The sequence below is a fragment of the Capra hircus genome, chromosome 5 (genome assembly GCF_001704415.2).
Source record: "Capra hircus breed San Clemente chromosome 5, ASM170441v1, whole genome shotgun sequence".
NCBI lineage: Eukaryota > Metazoa > Chordata > Mammalia > Artiodactyla > Bovidae > Capra > Capra hircus.
This window is the reverse complement of record NC_030812.1, coordinates 81149843-81173064: the sequence shown is the minus strand read 5'-3', so window position 1 is coordinate 81173064 and position 23222 is coordinate 81149843. Positions and strand designations below refer to the sequence as shown.

General features: G+C 37.1%; 1 protein-coding gene across 2 annotated transcripts in view; it reads left to right on the top strand.

Moving 5' to 3' along the window:
- The window catches only part of STK38L (serine/threonine kinase 38 like), an 81575-nt gene extending 59277 nt beyond the window's left edge, over positions 1–22298 (top strand). Inside the window, exons 5-15 of one of the 2 annotated variants that reach the window (XM_018048378.1) lie at positions 4999–5121; positions 5355–5438; positions 10044–10167; positions 11723–11877; positions 12236–12338; positions 12524–12585; positions 14937–15054; positions 15515–15638; positions 17040–17135; positions 19279–19370; positions 19475–22298. In XM_018048378.1, the coding sequence (XP_017903867.1) occupies positions 4999–5121; positions 5355–5438; positions 10044–10167; positions 11723–11877; positions 12236–12338; positions 12524–12585; positions 14937–15054; positions 15515–15638; positions 17040–17135; positions 19279–19370; positions 19475–19602 (1209 nt within the window). In that variant the 3' untranslated portion in view covers positions 19603–22298. The remainder of the gene's footprint in view (positions 1–4998; positions 5122–5354; positions 5439–10043; positions 10168–11722; positions 11878–12235; positions 12339–12523; positions 12586–14936; positions 15055–15514; positions 15639–17039; positions 17136–19278; positions 19371–19474) is intronic. The other variant, XM_018048379.1, reaches the window with a different exon arrangement.

The following is a 23222-nucleotide window of genomic DNA, read 5'->3' as shown; positions in this document are numbered from 1 at the left end:
GGTTTGATCCCTCTTTGAGGAACTAAGATCCTGTGGATCACATGGCATGGCCAAAAGGTGGGGGGAAAAATTACCACATTGTATACCTTAAACTTACACAATATTATATGTCAATTATCTCTCAATAAAAAGGGGAAAACTATAATAACTGTACAAAAGCTACCCCAGTGGCTTTTTCAAGTATTAGCGCTAGTGGTAAAGATTCCTCCTGCCAATGCAGGAGACATAAGAGAACACGGGCTCGATACCTGGATCAGGAAGATCCCCTGGAGAAGGGAATGGCAACCCACTCCAGTATTCTTGCCTGGAGAAGCCCATGGGTAGAGGAACCTGATGGGTTACAGTCCATGGGGTCACAAAGAGCTGGACATGACTGAAGTGACTTAGAATGCACACATGATCTTATAATTTAGATAGTGTGGGTTTAATATTTGAATGTGGTCTTCTTACTGTGTTGCTATGATGGAAATCTTTGAAAGGGGGAAGCTTTTTCTTTAAATTCTAATAACACATATTCAGAGAACAGTATCTACAGTATTCTAGGTCTGAGGAATAAGAAAAGAGGGCTCCAAGAAGAATCAGTTAATTGCCAAATCTTCTTTAAAATTTTCCTGCATGTTTCTTAAAACCTCCTGGTTCACTAGTGTGGTGCCAGGAACCCAGTCGTGTAAATGACCGTGTGTTTCACCTGAAGACTCACTGCCCCCAGCTAGTCTGTCTTGCGTTCTCAGCCGTGTTCCCAACCCCCGTTTTCCTATACACTGCAGCCAGGGTTACCTGTCAAAAACCAGATCTGACCAAGTCACTCCTGTTTAATACCCTTCACTGGCTCCCATGTTCTCTCAGGATAAGGCCAGCTCTTCAATGTGAGTGGATATACAAGTCCCTTTATAATTTGGCTTTTGCTTCCCTTTCTCTCACCTTATCCCCATCGCCAGGCTGCCCAGTGGGACTGAATTATTTTCATTTCCTTACTCCTGCCTGTAGGCTTTCTTCTGTGCATCTCTGCTGCTTGGAACTCTTCCTTCTGCCTGCCTCAGTTCCACTATTCTTCAAGATGTTTCTGTCTCTTTCTAGACAACACGTCCACTGGGATAGTACACTATTCTTGTCCCTGAGGCAGCCTTAAAACCATCTTCCCAGGGTAGAAACTCCGTGACGTCTATTCAGCATTACATGATCCGGGCTGGCAGAGGGCTGGGATAAATATTTGGTAAATAAATGAACAAATGGACAGTGGATCTCTCCCTAAAGAGTTTATAGATTAGAGGAGAGATTACCTGTGTGTACATGTACAAATAGGTACACATGGTAGAATGTGGCAAACTTTGAAAATATGGAGGGTTTTTTTCCTAGTTCAGGGGATCAGAAAACGTTTCACAGAAGAATTAACAGTTGATTTGAATCTTAAAGAACTAGGTAGAATTTACATGATTGTTAAGAGGTGCATTCAAAGTAATGAATATGTGCAGAACTATATGAAAGCAGATGTCCAAAGGCCAAGCAAGTATCATAAACAAGAGAAGCTGGTCACATTGGTTTCCTAGGGACATTTAGTCTTTTGATCTAATATATTTTGCATATTTAATTCACCTTTTTTTTATTTCCACGAAGAAATAGATTTTTTTTTTTTTTTGCCTTGTTCTAAAGATTTTCGCCTCACAGTTTGTCTTTTAATAAAGAATACCACTTTTCACTTTGCTGAAAGAAAACAAGACCACCAGCCTGATTATACCAGTTTCCCATGACTGGCACTGGGGTGGATGGAGGTGGCCTGGTTTCAGGGCTATCCTGTTGGCCCAGTGAAGCCAAGTTCTGCTTTTCAAGAGAAGCTGGAAATCTGGACTTGTATGAAATCATTTGCCTTTTTAAAATATTGGCAAGTTATTAGAATGATTTAAAAACAACTTAGGGGCCAAATCAGATGCATGTAAGCATTGAGTATAGCCTCTCATCCACACCAGGAGGTGCTAAGTACGTCTAGAACTGTTCCCTTTAATTCTCTTTAAATAACTCACAGAAAATGTGAGATGATTTTACCCCTAAAAGTTCTCAGTGGCCTAAAATAGCCATGTATAAAACATCCAAAATTTTCAGTGAAGATATTAGAATTCCACAAATGCTCCTTCTTGGGCCCCTTTCTAAGCCCTAGACGGTCACAAATGGACACAATCTCTGAAAGAATGTAGTGTGCTGAAACTATCTTTATGTGGGGTGGATCTTTTCAAAGTAAAATTGTTTTATAAAAATAAATTCATCCTTAATGCATTCTGTAATAGAAACTAACTTGTGAAATAGTTTATGAAAGTTAGTTGTGAAAACTAAACCGTATATAATGTGGCCATGAGAAGCATTTATAAGAGATGAAGTTGTTACCTGAAGTATTCCATAGCTTAAAACTTCTGTGTACACTGTCTTCTACAAAAATTGAGCACCCTGCAAAATGAGCGTTTGAGGAACGCCCATTTGAAGAGGAATGGAGAAAAAAAAATGGTGTATTTCTAGTTTCATCTCCTTTTAAATACTGTCTAACATGGAATACTCTTTACTGTAAGGGAAAACCAAACTGCACAAGTTTAAGCTGCAAGAGAGCCTTGAAATGTTAAGCCTGCCCGTAGATTTCTGTTGTCTTCGAGAGGAAAGAATATGATTACCAAAAATATGATTACAACGTTACTTGCTTTCCAAGATGACTTGATTTACACAAGTTGTGAGCAGATATATCAGCATGCTTTTTTCATCAGTTTTTTAAGAAATGTGAACTTGTTTCAACTCTCTTTGGACTACAACGTGGACTTTGATATTTGATATTTGATAGGTTTTTTTGTTTTTCAAGTACTATGACAGTGTCATAGGTGATTTCCCTTCTTCATAGGATTGTATAGTCCATACATTATGATCTCCCTTTCACCATTTAAAAGCCGTCTCCTGACTACATAAATGTTGTTTACTTACTACACTACACAACCTGTCAAATAGTGATAAGCATTATGTTCTTTGACTGCCTCTCTTGTCTGTCGACTTTGAGCATAATTTATGAAATTGTGATGTGGTCTTTTCCATTCAGCTTAGACAAGTTTCTGAATCTTCATCCAATTGTACATTGTTAAACCCATAAAACCAGAAATCCAGCCTGCCTTTCAGAATTCTTATATTTAATCATGCATGTAATTTTTAAAAGGAGCTTTTGCTTCTTTGAAAAATGGTGTTATAGTGCCACCGTGTGGCCTTTTTAAATTAGAGTCAGAATTTGTAACAAGTTCCTTCTGAGCTATCCTTTTGTTTTACTAATAATTCATTTTTCAACATTATTGATTCAAAAGGCATTTTTAAACAAAGAAAGTCTTCACTATTTTCACCACTGGTGTGACTTCATTTAGCTGTTTTAAAGGTGTTTAGATTGAAGACATAATTTCCTGATTTTATCTTTGTAGACTTTGTTAGAAGTATCAAAATTCCATTGTGTTGATGATGCATCCTTGCATATTTCTGATTAATAATTCACTTTACCAATTTGGAAACAGTTGCACACAGGGGTAGGAAGGGTTTATTCAGTGGTTATATCTTGAACTACATTTAGGAACAGTGCTGCTGAACCGTTTCAGTCATTTTGACTTGTTTCTTTCTCTGCATGTTTGATAGGGTTCAGTTGAAGATGAACTGGGGCTTGATTTTTTCACTGATTTTGTTTGTTACCCATTCTGTGTGACCTCTACTATGTTGTTGTTCTGTTGCTAAGTTGTGTCCAGCTCTTTGCAACCCCATGGACTACAGCACGCCAGGTCTTCCCTGTCCTTCACTATCTCCTGGAGTTTGCTCAGGTTCATGTCCAAGTCGGTGATGCCATCCAGCCATCTCATCCTGTGCTGTCCCCTTTTCCTCCTCCCCTCAATCTTTCCCAGCATCAGGGTCTTTACCAGTGAGTCAGCTCTTCACATCAGGTGGCCAAAGTATTGGAGCTTCAGCTTCAGCATTTGTCCTTCCAATGAACATTCAGGGTTGATGTCCTTTAGGATTGATTAGTTTGATCTCCTTGCTGTCCAAGGGACTCTCAAGAGTCTTATGTGACCTCTACTAGGTTGAGCTAATTTGACATAATTCTATGTCAAAAAGCAGAATTTTGTTTCATGAGGGGAAGGAAAAGCAAGGTTTAGAACAATTAAATAAATGCCCATTCCTAGTGTAAGCTTCAGGTAGTTCATAATTTTTCTTTAATAGTATTTTTTATAATCTTTGTATAATGAATTGTGAAATTATTGACTTGGATATTTTAAAGGATTCTTTGTGTAATTATTTTGTTGTTGTTGCAGTTTCATATTTTTAAGAAGTTATATGCCAAGTCTCAAGCACTTTATTTAAAAAATCTGCCCAAGAATAAATTCTACCATCAATAAGTCTGTATGGAAATACTGCTGCTGTGTTATTTCAGTGTCTGAAGTCTCAGCTGCTGTTAGAGAGCAGCCTTGGAAATTAGGGAGTTGACACAATTCCCTAGTAGATTTGTTAACAGCAAAAAATGAATATCAGAAATTATGGGACTTCCCCAGTGGTCCAGCAGTTAAGAATCTGCTTTCCAATGCAGGGGGCACGGGTTTGATTCCTGGTTTGTGGAATTAAGATCCCGCATGCTGCACGATGCGGCCAAAAGAAAAATAAAGAATGCTACTAGCGTTTCCTAAAGTTTAATTTTTGTTTTTGAATTAAGTTAATATATAGATGAAAGAATATGTGGACTTGTTAAGATGAAATATTTAACAGAGTCTTTCTCAAGAATAAAGATTTATCAATTGTTAAAAATTTTTAAATGATTTTAAAAATTATTTTATTTTTTAGATGCTCAATGAATGTTCACCTTTGGTAAATAAATTGTAGCACCAGTATATAATATTTAAGATATGTTACCTTCATTTTAATATGTCACTTCTTTTAATACTATAGGCTTCCTTTGAAACAATCTGATTTTAAAAATCATCTTCCTAAAATGTTCTTTTTTAATAGAAAAAGTTACGCCGATCACAGCATGCTCGCAAGGAGACAGAGTTTTTACGGCTCAAGCGGACCAGACTTGGCCTGGATGACTTTGAGTCTCTGAAAGTTATAGGAAGAGGAGCGTTCGGAGAGGTGTGCTTCTTTTTTAAAGTCGCTGTTATTGAAAATATGTATCTTAAGATAGTAGCTTCATATGTAAGTAGTGTAATGGGTTAAAATGTGTATTAAAGTACTGTAATTTTAATAGAATTTCTAAAATAACCGGCAACAGCAAACTACAGCACTGCTTTCTTTAAAGGAGCCTACCTTTCACCCCTAAATAAATAGCAGTGACAGAAATTTGTGCTATAATTTTTACATTCAAGGTGCGGCTGGTCCAGAAGAAAGATACAGGCCATATCTATGCAATGAAGATATTGAGAAAAGCTGATATGCTTGAAAAAGAGCAGGTAAGAGTTCTTTAGCACAGGTAACCAAAGGAACATCCACTGGCGAGGTGTTAGAGTAAGTGTTAAAACTGGGATTTTAAGAAAGAGAAAGCTACACATCTTACTGCTTAATTGATTATAGATTTTTTGGTAGCCTGTTTCATTGTTTCTCTCTGGTTAAAATTTCTTCCAAATTCATAATCTAGCTTGTGTGTTCAAGCTGTCATAACAAAATACCACAGACTGGGTGACTTAAACAACAGAAATTTCTTTTCTCATAGCTCTGGAGGCTGAAAGTCCAGGAGCAAGGCGGGGTTTCACTTCTGGTGAGACCTCTGTTCCTGGCTTGCACACAGCAGCCTTCTCACCAAGTGCCTACATAGCCTTTCCTTGGTATGTGCAGAGGGCAGAGAGTGACTCCCTGGAGTCTCTTCTTATAAGAACACTAACCCCTCCTGCTTATGACGTCACTAAACCTACCTCCTTAGAGGACCCCGTCTCCAAATCCAGTCATAGTGGGGTTTAGTGCATCACCATAGGAATTTTCAGAGAGGACACAAACCTTCATTTCACAGCAAAATACCTTCTTCTCTGACTTCAGTAAAAGTAAAGGACAGTTCTCAGCACCCTCAGTCCCTGTTATCTATCAAATAAGCAAACCAGTCTCCTAAGAATCTGCTGATTTTATTACACATATTTCAAAATCTGTAAAGGGCCCCTCTTGTGGCTTGGATGGTAAAAGATGTGCCTGCAATTCAGGAGACCTAGGTTTGATCCCTGAGTTAGGAAGATCCCCTGGAGAAGGGAATGGCTACCCAGTCCTGTATTCTTGCCTGGAGAATTCCATGGACAGAGGAGCCTGGCGGGCTACAATCCATGGGTTACAGAGTCAGAGACGACTGAACGACTAACTCTAACACTCAAGATCTGTAACCCCTCCAATTGTACTCCTGAGCTCTCTCCCTCTTTCCTGTGACTTGGTGGAATTTTGGGGTGACCAAGAATCTGAAGACATGGATTGTTGTTGTTCCATTAATTTATGCATCCACCTGAGTAGACATTGTTAGAACCCTGAGTGAGTATATGTGCTAGTGAAAGACTCAACAGTGTGAGGATGCAGAGGGAGATGGTGCCTCCCTGGACCTAAAGCTGAACTGCACTGTTAGTCCCACCTAAACTAACTTTGTTATCATAACAGTACGATCCTGATTTTTCATTTAAATACGGCCCAATTGAATTTTCACTGCATTATTTCACTTTATTTCTGTTCCATTCATTCAACAAGTATTTATTAGGTGCCTACAATGTGTCAGATACTATTCTAGATTCTGGGAATACAGTGATTAACAGGCGAAACCTGAATCTTGTTCACTGACAGTTGTAGGGAAAATGAGGAGACAGCTGTTTGAAATAGTCTTGTCTGCTGAGTACTATGAAGACAAATTTTACAAAAGGGTAAAGTGATGCAGATGACCTGGCTTTAGGAGAAAGAATTAGATGAGGGAAGGTTCTCTGCAAAGAGAATATTGACGAGAAAGAGTGAGACCTATGATCAGGTAGAACGAAGATCCAGAGTCTCTGCAACAAAAAGAATCTTGGTCTGTTTAGAGATGGAAAGAAGCCACTGTGGCTAGAATTCAAGGAGGGGAGGAGTGGTGGGAGATGAAGTGGGAGAGGGAGGCGGGGAGCAGATCACACAGAGCTTTGATGGTTGAGAAATGGTGTGTGGGTCCCACTCCAGATGCAGTGGGAAGACACTGTTTTGCTTAAACGAGAATTGATGTGTCTGTTGGATGCTTGACAAAGATGGCTTGCAGGCAGGACAAACAAGAGTTGGCACAGGGAGAACACTTGGGAGACTGTGTAGCAGTGGCAGCCAGGATGTGACTGTGACTTACACAACAGTGCGTGCACGCTCAGTTGCTTCAGTTGTGTCCGACTCTGTAACCCTATGGACTGTGGCCCACCAGGTTCCTCTGTCCATGGGATTCTCCAGGCAAGAATATGGGAGTGGGTTGCATTCCCTCCAAGTGATCTTCCCAATCCAGGGATGGAACCTGAGTCTCTTATGTCTACTGCGTTGGCAGGCAGGTTCTTTACCCCTAGCACCACCTGGGAAGCCCTGGACAATAGGACAGGGTTACGACAGTAAAGTGGAAGAAAAGTCGCAGATGAAGTGTATGATCTCATGGAAGAGCCAGCAGGATTTTCTGAGCCATACTCTATATTGGGAGGGAGAGGAGGGGCAAGGATCGTGAGAAAAGAGGGACGAATCAAGGATAATTCCCAGAGTTGTACCTGGGAATGGGATGCTTGATGGTGTCATTTTCTAATGTAGAAAAGATGGGGAAAGCAGGTCATTCCTGACCACTCACTCTCCAGGAAGACAGGACTCTCTGCAGACAGCCTGCTTTCAGGATGAGAACGTGACAGGAACGTCCAGAGATGCGGTGGCAGGGGTTTTGTTGAACACAGGCTGATCTACAAGGAAAAGGTTAGAAGGCAAGGGAGGTCAGATATTGAGATGTGTTCGAGAATTACAGATAACAATGGAAATAAACATCTGGGTCAAGATGTAGAGCCTCCAAGATTAGGAGATAAACGGGAAACTTCTAACTAAGCCATATGGGATTAGTCCTGGATTGAGTTTTAGAGGAAAGACTAAAGGCAGAAGTGAGTTCCAGCCCATAGTCTTTAGGTAACTGGCCACATGTGGCTGCTGGGCACTTGAGTGTAGCTAGTCTGAACCGAGATATGCTGTGCAAAGGAAAATGCCCTACCAAATTTTGAAGGCTTGGTGTCCCCCCTCCCTCAAAAAAAGAGTATAAATAAGTAGCTCAATAATTTTTCTGTTGATTACATGCTCAAATGATAACATTTGGATATATAGGGGTTACAAAAACTGTATTGTTAAAAATAATTCCACCCATTTCTTTTTATCTTTTGTGTGGCTACTAGAAAACTTAAAGTGACATGCGTGGTTTGCATTTATTTCTGTTGGACAGCCCTGGTCTAGAATTTTTGCAGAAGAATCTTCACAGTAGTCCAACATCAAGTCTGTTTTGCAGTTTGGGGTTGTTTTTTTCCCCTATATAAATTAATCTGCTTTTGTCACCACTGAATTTCATTTTAGAAAATGTTTTTCCCACTTAATTCTAATATATTATTATTTTAAGTTTTTATCACATTTACTTGAATGCTAACGACTCTGCAAAATTAAATAGCAACTTATCTCCCCACTTTCCTGGTGGCTCAGAGAGTAAAGCATCAGCCCGCAATGCGTGAAACCCAGGTTCAATCCCTGGCTTGGGAAGATCCCTCCCCTGGAGAAGGAAATGCCAACCCACTCCAGTATTCTTGCCTGGAGAATTCCATGAACAGAAGAGCCTGGCAGGCTACCGTCCTTGGGGTTGCAAAGAGTTGGACACGACTGAAGCGACTAACATATCTCCCCACTGTTGTGGTTCCAGATTGCTGTGCATGACACTTCCTCTACTATAGAAACCTAGGTCCATTTTGAAAACGTGCCTGTAATCTGGCTTTAAGGTACTTAAAAATGATTAATCAAGCCAAGTTAATGATGTCGTTATCTTGACAACACCAGAGGCAGCACCAGAGTTTGTTTTTCCTTTACCATCTCAAAATGCTTTTTGTAAAAGGTGGTAGGTAGGAATTTCAATATAATTTTTCATTCTATGAAACAGGTCCAAAGAAATTTTAAGTTTTTTGATGCCAGAAAACAGGTTTTTAATGTTTATTCTTGTGCTTTGATTTTGATCTTAGAGCGTTTACTGTATCAGACTGTGATACAGTAATCTCAGTTATTTTAAGCAGATCATATTTTGTTATCAAGAAAAGGTTTACAAAATCTGTATCCTCATGTGCTTTAGGCCAGAGTTCATAATGGTGCACAATGAAAATAGCAAAAGCATAAAATCAAATATTCTGTTGTTAATTAAATTTGAAGAAAGAATGTATAGATGTATCAGTGGGAAAACATCTGAAAATTAACTGTACCAACCCCATAAATCACTCAGTTCATAAAGTTTTTCAGTCTCCAAAATGTTCATTTAATAGTAACTGTAGTAATTATGTGTCTGACAAAAGTCAGTAGCAAAATCCCAAAAAGTTATATAAGAATTTGCTGTAGATCATGTTTTTGGATATTACAAAGGTTTATTATAACAAAATAATATAAAATTATTATAAATGTTTCAACTTCTTAAAACAACCTAGTAGTTAAAGGCCAAGTTAGGCCCTTTGTTGGACTGGTAACAATTAAAAATAGTTTGTTGAGCACCCTGACTTTGTTATACCAATCATAGGGCATTGCTAACTATTTAACTTTTAATAAAAGTCAGACCAGGACCCTAAATTTATTTGACGAAGCCAAGATCCTTGGTTAGGTGAAGATTCTGGTTAGAAAATCCTTAGACTAATCATTTTTCTATCTGAAAACTCTCAGCTTCCCTTTGTGATCCCACCTCTTCAGACCTAAAGATATCAGCTAAAATAAACTGTTTCCTGAACTTCTTCATATTTAATGAGAATATGGTAATTGTTAAGAAGTAAGCTTGAAAAATGTGTAACGTCTTACAATTATTTTTTCAAAATACATTCATCCAGGTGGCCCATATCCGAGCAGAAAGAGATATTTTGGTAGAAGCAGATGGTGCCTGGGTGGTGAAGATGTTTTACAGTTTTCAAGACAAGAGGAACCTTTATCTAATCATGGAATTTCTCCCTGGAGGTAAAAGCAAACATAGTAGCAATGACAGGCCAACGCAAGCACATCTTTATATCTAACTATGATTTTATTGATTATATAAATCAGTAAGCTAGGGATATTTTATACCTCTGGCTCTGAGGTTTTACACAGTCATAATTTTCTAATCATTCCTCCCACAATAATACTAATTTGAACCGCAAATCAGATTGTTTTGAAGAAATGATAAAGCTGGCACATTTTAAATATTATTATTCTGTTTACTGTATATAATTTTTTAGATCTTTGCAAGTCTAGAGTTCAGAACAAGTCACCAAAGAAGACAGACAACCCAGTGGGCGAATGATAGGCAGTGTAAGGAACAGAACTCTAGTTGGTCTATAAAAAGTAGGAAAATGTTCAGCTTTACTCATATTCAGGGAAATGCAAGTTAAAACAAGAATGAGATTCCATTTCACACTCAACCATCTGATTGGTAGAAACATTAATAGTCTGATGAGGCTGTGGGGGAAACCTGGCCTCTCATCTGTGTAGAGGAATCTCTGACTCTTGGGGAGAGCAGGTCAGAGATGCCAGGAAAGTTAAAAAGGTGTGTGTGCTACAGTGAGGGATTCTTCCCCACGTGTGCACAAGAGGCCTCATGGCAGCAGTGTCATAAGAGTGAAACCCTAGATGCAAGGTAACTGTCCATCAGTAGAAGAATGGATAAGTAAAACATGGCATAATTATGTCATTAAATATTTTACAGTAGTTAAAAGTCAGGAGCTGTCTTTGTTTCAACAGTAAGATCTCAGAAATTAAGAGAGATAAAGCAAGCTGTGGAATTATATGTACAGTTGATATCACTTATGTAATTTTAAAAACCATAAAAAGACTCTAAATTCGTAGATTAATACGTATACATCTGAAAACATTTCAAAAATAAGCTGGAAGAATACACACCAAAGCAAATCCATGATAATGGCAACTCAACAAAAAGGGGAAGGGGAATGGAATGGAAACAGAGGATGAAGAATTTGCATGGTATTTTTTTTTTAAAGACTTGAAGCACCATGAAAAATATTAACAGTTGTCAATTTTGAGTTGTAAATTTACCAGTGTTTCTTCTTTGTCCCTTGTAAAAGAGCAAAATTTCCTGGGAACAAGAATGTCTGGAAGTGACCCTCTTGGTGGAATAATGACCTATCTTTGTTGGCCCAAAGAGTGCTGAGTGCTTTTGAAACTTGAATTTGAAAGGATATATCCCATTTCCAGATCTGCTTACATGCATTCATTTTCCCGGTTTGATATCTTTTCCTCAGCAACTTATTTCTGGATGTTGAATGACAGATACTATATCATGATCAGTTCTGCTGTGATTTGATTTCACATATTTTCTACCTTAAAACCATTACATGTCATGAAACTTCTCCTTAATGAGACTTTTTTTTATTTGTCCCTAGAGATGGTTAGAAGTACTCTGGGTGGATCATAAAATGCAGAAATGAGGCTTATGTTATATATTACAAAGACATCTTTTACAAAACATTCCCCCTTTTGAGACGTTACTAATACAGGGTACTTACTCTCCTTTACTTAGGTGACATGATGACATTGCTAATGAAGAAGGATACTTTGACAGAAGAGGAAACACAGTTCTACATTTCAGAGACTGTTCTGGCAATAGATGCGATCCACCAGTTGGGTTTCATCCATCGGGATATTAAACCAGACAACCTTTTGTTAGATGCCAAGGCATGTGAATAAACTGGTGAATTACTAGGTCACTGATTGTTTTATACTGTAACAGAGGTGATTTTGTGATTGGAAATGGGCAACTGCAATTTATATGACTGCTAACCTACATTATTTCATAAACTGGTACAGTAGGGGAGAGCCCTTGAAGTGAAATGACATCAAGGGAAAATTAGCTGTCTTTTTATCATTTTCCATTTTCTCCTTCTTAAAATAATCAACATCAAATATTGATAATTTTGCATTTCACCTGTAGGAGTTCTAAGCTAAGAATTTTTATGATTGCATTTAAAAGAAGAGTTTTAAGTAAGCCTTTTGTCTCTAATGATTTTATGAAGTTTTTCCTTTTTTTCCTTAGGGTCACGTAAAATTATCTGATTTTGGTTTGTGCACGGGATTAAAGAAGGCTCATAGGACTGAATTCTACAGAAATCTTACCCACAATCCACCAAGTGACTTCTGTAAGTTGGATTTTTTTTTTTTTCGAGTTAAAGTAGTCCAGCTGGTTTAATCCAGGACTGTTGAGAACTGAAGCTTCTCCTTCTCCTCAACCCTTAAACTGGTGTGTTTTCAATGCATATATGTGAATTTGTTTTTTGGTAAGAGTTTCTCCCTCATAATTAAAATTCTGTCTCATTGAAATTAGCATTCCAGAACATGAACTCAAAGAGGAAAGCAGAAACGTGGAAGAAGAATAGGAGACAACTGGTAAGTAGCCACATTTGGAAGAAAGAATTTTGGGCCCTGGCCCTAAAATCTCATTTGGTATTTGTTTTATTATTTAGAGCTTCACAATAATTAGTTCTTACTTCCTAGCAGTGATAGAGCTTGTTCTGAGATCGTATAGTAAGTAAGTAAGTAAAGTCGCTCAGTCGTGTCCGACTCTTTGCGACCCCATGGACAGTAGCCCACCAGGCTCCTCCCTCCATGGGATTCTCCAGGCAAGGGTACTGGAGTGGGGTGCCATTTCCTTCTCCAGGGGATCTTCCCAACCCAGGGATTGAGCCTGGGTCTCCCGCATTCCAGGCAGACGCTTTAACCTCTGAGCCACCAGGAAAGCCCTCTGAGATCGTATAGTTTTCTTAATTTTTCTGTAACATTTCCATTCCTATAACGGAAAATGCCACTTTTATATTTTATGATTTCACTTCAGAGTATTTTATCAAGCATATCTCTGATTATGTATTTGTCTGTTTACCAATACTAGCACTTTTTATGAAACTCACCGAGATGAGTTGTGCGAGCGTGCTAAGTCACTTCAGTCTTGTCTGGCTCTGCGACCATGTAGACTGTATGTAGCCTGCCAGGCTGCTCTGTCCATGGGACTCTCCAGTACTGGAGTGGGTTGCCATGCCCTCCTCCAGGGGATCTTCCCAACCCAGGGATCGAACCTGTGTCTTTTCTGTCTACTTGCATTGGCAGGCGGGTTTCTTTACTTCTAGCACCGCCTGGGAGATGAGTATAAATTGAGGTAAATGCTGAGTGATACTCATGTTTCCATTTTCCCCACCTGTCCTGATACAACAAATATCAGTCAGCATAAGTAAGGTTATTGTTGTTTCTAAGAACTTTATAGATAAAGTAAACATAAAGTTTGTTGTCGTGTTAACAGTGTTACAATAAAATAGAATTGAAAAGCAGACTTTACCGCAAATAAACGTAATGACTCCTTTAATGCCCAACAGCACTGTCTGTTTTTAACCCTACAAGCTTTCTCTTCCATTACTTAGCAAATATTAGAATCATTTGTCCCTTTTCCTCTTTCCTTTTATCCTGTGAACATTGTCAAGGTTATGAATGTGCCTTTTGACTTTAATTTCCTAACTTCTTATACAATGCCTGGTACGTATCGACAGATATCTATAAATATTTGTTAAATTCTGCCAAGTGATGAAGGGAAACTTACTCAGCAGTCCTTCAGGAAGGTAAACAGACTGAAAGGCAAGAGTCTGGTACCCTCTCAAAGCAAATAAAATGACCTTTGCATCATTGAGCTCATTCTCTCATTAGTCCAAGTAAACTTTTTGTGCCTGTAAAACACTTTGGTGTTTTAAAGTTTTCAAAAATATTTTTTAAATGTTTTGAGCTATGCATTAATGACAGAATATTATTTCTGCTTTTAAGTGTGTCACTTTTAGATCAGATTTTATGATTGAGGAAAGAATTGCAGTATTTCCTACTTTTAAAGGGAAATATGAATACTGCCTAAAACTATGGTGGAAATTTTGTACCCCCTAATTACAGAGTATTCACAATCATTACTCATGTGCAGGTTTTACTATTCTTGTGACTATCATCATGACTCACATCAGTATTTTCCAGTGATGAAACAGACGGGACCTTGGTGTTTGGGGCAGGAAATTCCTTTAGAGCTTATATCCCCTGCTGCTAAATGCCAATCATGTCCTTCCCCAGATCATAGAAATGTCAAAATCTGCTGTTACACATTTTCAAATGGCCCCTAGAGTACTACCTGTAATAGAAAATTGCTGCCTTAAAGAAAGTTTTTGTAAGATTTTATATGAACTAAGAATGAAAAACTGTATTGCTTTCTAATAGATAAGCAGTACCCTGGAAATGAGTTTATAATGAAAATAACTGACCTTTATATGGGACGCTGTGGTATACAGACACATTCCTTTGCTTGTTTCATCCTCATACCTACTCTGTGAGGGCAGGAATTATTAGTCCAGTTTTATGTAAGCAGAAGTTGAAGCTCAAAAAGGCTGAATAACTTGCCTGAGAGCAAGTATAGAGTGGAGAAGCCAGGCCGACTGAACACATCCTTTTTATTCTTTTTTGGAATGGATTTAGGACTGAATACATAAATAACTTAGTTGAGCTCTTTAGGAACAGAAATCATGTCTTAACATATTATCTGACTCCATGCCTTTCACTAAGCCTTATACATAATAAACATGCAAAACACATATTAGATTCAAAATTAGCTTCTGTATATTTTAGTTTTTCTAGTAGTGAGCCATACTCAGATCTTTCAAAAAAAAAAAAAATATATATATATATAGAGGACACTGGTTTGACAAGCTGTTCCTTTGCAGGCATATTCAACAGTTGGGACACCAGATTACATTGCTCCAGAAGTATTCATGCAGACTGGTTACAACAAATTGTGTGACTGGTGGTCTTTGGGAGTAATTATGTATGAAATGCTAATAGGTATGTTTTATTACTCATTTATGTACATTCCATGTAAATCAGAGCACCACTTATTGAACATACTGTAGATATTATGGGCTAAAATATCTGAACTCTTTAAGCTGATTTCTGGCATCCCCCAATGTTAAATACACAATGAAAAATATCAGTGAGCTCTCTAGGGATCCTGTGTCAGGAAGGAGGCATTTAACCAGAATTCCCAGGTATCTAAATTGTATCTGCTTGACCTTGTAGGTGAAAGAGGGGCAATGCTTTAAATCCTTTATTTTGTTTACTTTATAAGCCATTTTATTGTAAATGGACTTTATAAGCCATTTTATTGTAAATGGATGAATGGTGGTGTTTTTTTATTGTTAAGTAGAGTGCTCAGGGCTATTTTGTTTTTTTGTGACATGTAGGTATTAGGTGCAGCAAATTTGATCATAAAGGCTAATGAAACCTTATTTCCTGTGATACTTAGGATATCCACCTTTCTGCTCTGAAACACCTCAAGAAACATACAGGAAAGTGATGAACTGGAAAGAAACTCTGGTATTTCCTCCAGAGGTGCCTATATCTGAGAAAGCCAAGGACTTAATTCTTAGGTTAGTAGTTAAATCTCTTAAAGAGGTTATGGTATCTTAAGGCCTCACAGGGACCTAAAAGATTAAATTGCTTATTTCAGTTTTGTGGGAAGAAAAAGATTATCACTGATCTATACAGTCAAAGGACTTGGTAAAGAAAAGGCATTTTGGTTTTTTTTAATGCAGATTCTTGAAAGGTAATATTCAGGGGAAAAAAAAAAAAGAGTTAAGAAGAGGGAAGAAGTCTTATATTATTTCAGAGGTCATTCCTGTTGGATTACAATGACTTTATCCCCTAAAGAGAAAGGGAAAATAAATTCTTAGTAGCAGTTCATATCACAAAATCTATGTAAGAAAAACACCAACAACAGTATATTAATGCATATATATGAAATTTAGAAAGATAGTAATGATGACCCTATATGCGAGACACAGATAAAAGAACACAGATGTAAAGAACAGACTTTTGGACTCAGTGGGAGAAGGTGAGGGTGGGATGATTTGAGAGAATAGCATTGAAACACGTATATTATCATATGTGAAACAGATCACCAGTCCAGGTTCGATGCATGAGACAGGGTGCTCAGGGCTGGTGCACTGGGATGACCCTGAGGGATGGGATGTGGAGGGAGGTGGGAGGGGGGTTCAGGATAGGGAACACATGTACACCCGTGGCTAATTCATGTGAATGTATGGCAAAAGCCACCACAATATTGTAAAGTAATTAGCCCCCAATTAAAAAAGAAGTCTATGTATGAAACCTTTTCTAAGCAAAAGATTCCATTCTTTTTCTCAACTAAGATGAAGTGTTTAGGTTCTATTGTGGATTCCTAGAAGGAATATGAATTGGGACAGTCTGTGGGAACAGCCAGTTGGTAGCAACCTATTTAAAAAAAAAAATCTTCAAACTGTCTTTGACCTTTGACCCAGCAATTCTACTTCCAAGAATTTTGCATATACAGATAATCAGATGTGTATAAAGATTTAGGGTATATTATGTTGTCTTGATACTGTTTTTAGTAATGAAAAATTGAAAATCATCTAAGTGTCTGGCAATGGTGGACTAGCTAAATAAATTGTAGTGTTTCCATGTGTAAACTTTAGGAAAAAAATGTATAGAAAAATAGTTAAATGACTTTGGGAAATGTTCTCAGTATATTAAGTGGAAAAAAAATAATAATGGAAACTCCTTATCAACACCATATTTTTGAAATTATAGTAAAAGACTGGAAGAATGTGGCCTCAAACTGTTTATAATCGTTATATCTGAATAGTGAAGTTATAGATGATTTCTATTTTTCCTCACATTTCTCACAATAGAGTTAACGTCAGTAAACAGAAAAAAAGATGAAGTGTTTGAAATAATGCAGAGTACTTGAGATGTAGTCTGCATATTATAATTTCTCTGTTTCCATTTTCTAGGTTTTGTATTGATTCTGAAAATAGAATTGGGAATAGTGGAGTAGAAGAAATAAAAAGTCATCCTTTTTTTGAAGGTGTCGACTGGGGGCACATCAGGTATGTTTACAGGCTTAGAGTGGGATAAGGCCGTGTGAGTGAAAACTTTCTACTAGATTTGGTGATTAATTTATCTCTGATTCTGATAGATTAAATACTAGAGGTAACATTGTGGTCCTGTGATAAGTTAGTGTTTTCTGAATTGTATAAATGAGTAAGACTGTAGTGGCTATAGATAAATGACTCATTTTATGTAACATCCACTTTAAGAAACAAACACATTACTGTGCCCCTGTTGAGATTTTGATATGCGAAGTTACATGATGAAGCACAACAAAGATGTAATTACATTTAACACTATATAACTGTTTTTGTCCTCTCATATTCTATACTATGTCTCCTTTATTAGTTTTGAAGAACATACAGTCCCTCTTATAAACACTGTGAAAGTGAAAGTTGCTCAGTCGTGTCCAACTCTTTGCAAACCCATGTACTATACAGTCCATGGAATTCTCCAGGCCAGAATACTGGAGTGGGTAACCTTTCCCTTCTCCAGGATATCTTCCCAACCCAGGGATCGAACCCAGGTCTCCCGCATTGTGAGAGAAGTTAAATAATGCAGGTAACTTCTAAGAACCGGCTTAGAGTTGTTTGTTGTGAGCATTGGCCTTTATTCGTTTTGTGGCCATACTGTCTTCAGCAGTTCTGGTCTCTCCCCAACACAGCAACAGTTCAGAAAAAAATCTGATTGTGCCATTTCCTTCCTTCTCTTTGTACTTAGAGAGTGATTCTAAGGGTCCTTCCCTGCTTTTCAGGATCTTGGGATATGGTTCTTACATCATCTGTAGAAGCTGCATCTTGTGTGGTTCCTGCCCCATTCCTCCCACCCTAGGGCATTGTCATTTGCTCTTCATTCTGACGAAAATGCTCTTCACCTCTCTGGCCTCCCTGCCCTCAGTCCTGCCTCGCCTAGGCTCGCCAGCCCCCCTTTCCACTTAAGACAACTAAGTGTCCCCTCACGGGAGCCCCTACAATGTGCTAGACACTCTTCCTGATTCTGCAGTAGGTATATTTGGGGGGACTGTTAACTGTATGTCCAGCACTGTTGTAAGTACTTTATGTACATTGCTCATCTTATCCTCATAATAAGCCTTGTACAATTGGTATTATTATTATCCCCATTTTACAGATGAGAAAACTAAGTCACAGAGAAGTAATTTGCCTTACTAGTGCCTCACCTAGTAAGTGATCTGGCTGGAACTGAACCCAGGCGGTGTGATTCCAGAGTCCTGACTGTAAACTGCTGCGCTGCATTTTACTGTCCATGTGCCATCTCATTGAGCAGAACTGTCACATGATTCCCCCTGTCACAGCTGAAAGAACGCTTACAGACTACCAGTCCAGTCTCCTGGTTTTATATGCGGGAAGAGTCACAATGTCTAAGGTCATTAGGGCACCAGAGTTTATATTTTTTTACACTAAACTAATATAAATTTATTAAATTAGTACATTAAGTGTAAATAGGTTAAAATATATACACAATTTTGTATACTTATCACCTAATAGATCAATAAGTACTTGCTGAAAAAATAGAAGCAATAAAAACTGATGAATTTCCTAAACTAGTTTTAGCATGATAAAAAAAAACATTTTCGTGACTTATTATTTTTTTAACCTAATGCCCCCAGTTCCCTTAAAATTTATATGACTGAGAAGTTATTGGGTTCAGATTTCATCACAAACATGTAGTCCCTTCATCGTTTGAGCCTCTTATTTTCCCAAATGACTTGACTTATGAAGTGGTAGATCTTCTACTAGAAGAATTCTGTTCCTAAATTAATTAGGTTGGATTCTGATCCCAACAATGTTTAGGGTACTTTATAGAATGATTAAATTTTTTAAATAAAATTCTCTGTTCTCCTTTCCCTTTCATTAACTGTTGTTTTTCCTCTTTAAAAAAAGAAACAGCATGAAAAAGTCTTGGTATAAAGAAATAAAAATTCCAAGTAAATGATAATGTTTTAATAAGAAAATTCTACTCAGCTATGAAATCCACTTAACTTCAGAAATTTCAGATCCATAATAAATTTCCTTGGCTCTTCTAATATCTATAGAACAGCATGCAGAATTTGCAAGTAGAATTAAGCTTTGGAAAACTGAATTTAAGAAAACTTAACCATGGTTACTCAATACTATTTTACAGGGAAAGGCCAGCAGCAATCCCTATAGAAATCAAAAGCATTGACGATACATCAAATTTCGATGACTTTCCTGAATCTGATATTTTACAACCAGGTAAGACAGTCTCACAGTTAACCACATTTAAAAGTCTATGAAAGTGATAACATATTTCATTAATGAAATTCCTTTGGTCTTGGTTAATTTTTCTATCTTTCCAGTGCCAAACACCACGGAACCGGACTACAAATCCAAAGACTGGGTTTTTCTCAATTATACCTATAAAAGGTTTGAAGGGTTGACTCAGCGTGGCTCTATCCCCACCTACATGAAGGCTGGGAAATTATGAACGAAGATCATGTTGACTCACAACCAAGAGAACTCAGGTAGCCGCATCACCAGGCTTGCTTGGCGTAGGTAACAATACACTGTAATACTCCTGACGACGGTGGTGCTTCTGACTACAAGAGGAAATTCTACAGGATTAGGATTTCGAAGACTACTACAGGAATTGGTTGGCAGTGCCAGCTGGCTTTTTTCTTTTTTTAATATTATTTTGGGTAACTTTATTATATGAAGGTACTGGAATAAAAGAAATGTACATCCCTTTCTAACTGCACTGCCTACACGCGTATTAAGGTCCATTCCGCCTGTGTGTGCCGTGGCTTTGTACTGTAACACCTCTAATCAATTCAGGAGAAACACATATCATTTAAAGCAACATAGGCTAACCTGTAGGTAACACTGCAGTATTGGCTGTTTTACTGCACACCTTATGGGTCTAGATAATCAATAAAAGCCATCTTCCATAGCTGGTATTAGAACACTTGCCCTATTGGTTTGGACATCTATAGAATATATATGAAGACAATTTCTGGAATGGTTTTAAGGCATTTTAAAAAGGAAATACACTGGGTTATTTAAAAAATAAAGTTTACCATCATGTTATTACACAAACTCCACAGTAGGGAGTAACAAGTTTTGAATAAGGAGGAAGTTGAACAGCTTCACTCAAGCACTCCACTAATATATTTACTTTGCATTCAGAAATACTGATGACCTTTATACATGTATTCTGTATACTCATAGGGAGATGTACTGTATCATATAAAATGTAAAGTTGCTTTTCTTGTGACAAGAGGACTTCTTTTTTAATAAGAGGACATGGCATTATTTTAATTTGATTATGGTGAGTTGAATTGAAGAAATGACCATGAAGGCTGCTTGTAGAACTACTAGTGTATTTTTATTAAACTATTTTTTTAAACGTCAAACTTCTGATCATGTAAATGAACTTGTAGAGAACAAAGAGCTATTTACTTTGGTTTTCTAGAAAGTTGTTACATATCATGGCTGGTTAACTTTTATTTGTTTTGATGAAAAATTTTCCTTTGATAGTACTTGTATTATTGTGCCATTATTTTCTTATACTCCAAATGTACCAAAGATCCTGAACAGAGTGGATGTTCACAACTATGGGGGATTTTACTGTCCCGCGGGAATGCTGTCTTCAGATCTTTGATGGAGGCTAGCTCATTCAAGGGCACTACTGTTCATGTTTAGCTCCATCACTGTGGTTACTGTAAACGAAATTAAGGAAATAAATGCAGGCCAGGGGTCTTGTGATTAGAGGATGGGGGAGGTGATGTCAGCAGCAGATTCTTTGGATATTCCCCCAAGAATGTGATAGTCTTTTCCAGCTCAACATTTTCATTTAAAAATGACTCTCTGAGGTTTTGGCTTCATCAGTAATAGTGGAGGAGTATTAATTTATCAAAGAATGGCCTAATGTTTGTCTTAACTGTTAACTAGTAGAATTTCTTTTTTAGATAACAACAGTTATTACTGTTACGAATGATCTGTGATCAGAATCTAAAACGATAATTTATTTGTATAGATGTTCTTCTAGTGGGGAAGAATTGCATAGGACCATTATGCAGAACTACAAAAGCTTTTATAAATGTTCCTGCTTGCTAGGGAGCTCCATGGTGTTTCAGTAAGGCCATTCTGTTCTTTTTTTCTTCCTGCCCTGTTCTCCCCTTCCCTTTCTTCCCTTTCTTTCCTTTCTGTCCCTCCACCTTCCTTCCTTCCTCCCTCCCGTTTCCCTCCTAGTATTTATTTGATACTTATTATGCGTTCACCTAATAGTTCATCTCCATTTTTCTTATCTGGAACATGTGACCAAGTATTTAGGAGAGAGAACTATTAAAATTTGGGGGCTATCTCCTTTTGCCTAGCTCTGGTTTTTCTAATTACAACTGCCTCTAATTTTAAAAGCTCTCTAACTTACATTTAGTTTTATGAGATTTTTCTCATTCCCCCCTTCCCCACTGTTTTTTTTAAAAAGGATGTTTTGCTAGTGTGAATGGGTAAGATACAAGGAAATTGCAACATACTCTGGTTCCACTATGGTAACTATTCTAGTATTGAAAAATTTCATTAATTCAAGGGAGAGAGAGAGATTGATACAAAGCAGCTGAATTACTAAGTTTACCTTTTAACTGAATAAGAATAGAGCATTTTAGGTTCCGTTTCCTTCATTCTTATTAATAGGAAGAACTTGGGGATAGTTATGGTTTCTTGGCAGCAGAAGGGCAGTTATGAAAAGTTTACCTTGTTAAGATACTCATTTTTCCCTGGAGTTGAGTGATTCATAATCTTTGGGGTTTCCTCCTCATCAAAAGCATTTCTTAAGTGCCTATCTAAAAGCAATTAAAGACTGTGTCTGCCCTTTGGAAGCTAAGAATTTGATTCATAAAGCAAATTAGATAACTTGCAAAGTACCCTTGAGCTTGAATTTTCTCTATTATATACTTCCCATATTTCAGGTGAACCATTTAATTTAAGTGACAAAACCCTATCTAATCAACAGAGCATAATGACATTTTCTTTAAATTAGACTATTTTGAATTAAAGAGTTTTGTTATAAACTGTGTGTTTTTGGTTTTTCTAAGTATATAGAAAGCTTGTATAATTCAGATTTGTTGATTTCCTGATTTAATGTAGACTGACTTTTTTTATTAAAAAACCTTTGTATTAAAGCAAGTTATGTTTTTTTCTTTTATGCTTTTCATATTAACATGGCTTTAAATGTTTAAATTTATTGAAGCATAATGCTATCTGAGAATAGGAAATTTCTTATCAACCTTTACTGAATGGAATATATATCTGATTTAATAAGCTATTAGTTGAATGGAAGATAACAAGTATGGAATATTCAAAACTGGTTGCTTAGGGTTAAGATAGGGTTTCATTTATTTCTGTGATAATATAGTTTTCTGTTTTTTAAAACACCTGTTATCTTTGTGTAGATCTGTAAATCTTACAATATTTTTAAGTACATTTATTGTTGGTGTTTTATTGTAGAAAACCTTTAGACAATCAACCCAGCAGTATCTACTGGTAGGAGAAACAGCTATCCATCTATCAATGATCTACAAAGAAATGGATTGAAATTTTAATCAATAGAGAGGTCCCTGCCTACAAAACACATTCTATTCTCTCTTTGAATTGCTAAGAGTCAGAACATTCAAAATAACTATTTTGCTACAACCATGAATATTTCCCCTTGTCTTTATTTAAATTTTGTTTTCTCTGTAGAAGTGCACTTATCTCTGGAACATTTTAATGAAACAAACACTTGGAACAAATATAAATACAATACACTTAGGACTATTAGAGATATTTTAAATTTTTATGAAAAAATGAGAGTAATATTGCTACTTTAAAACGGATTGAAGTAATAAAAATAGATGTTAGTTATTTTTAAAGCAATATAAATTATTCAGCAGTTGTCTGAAAAATAATCACCAGGCTACTGAGTTCTGTGTTCAGTTACTGAGTTTCAAAGAAATGTTTTGGTGGCATCATGCACTTTTCACTGAAGGTAAGAAAAGAATAAAAATTATGTTTACAATATTTTTGTTGGTGAGGTTTTTTGGTTATCTTTTTGAATTTTGACATAGATGT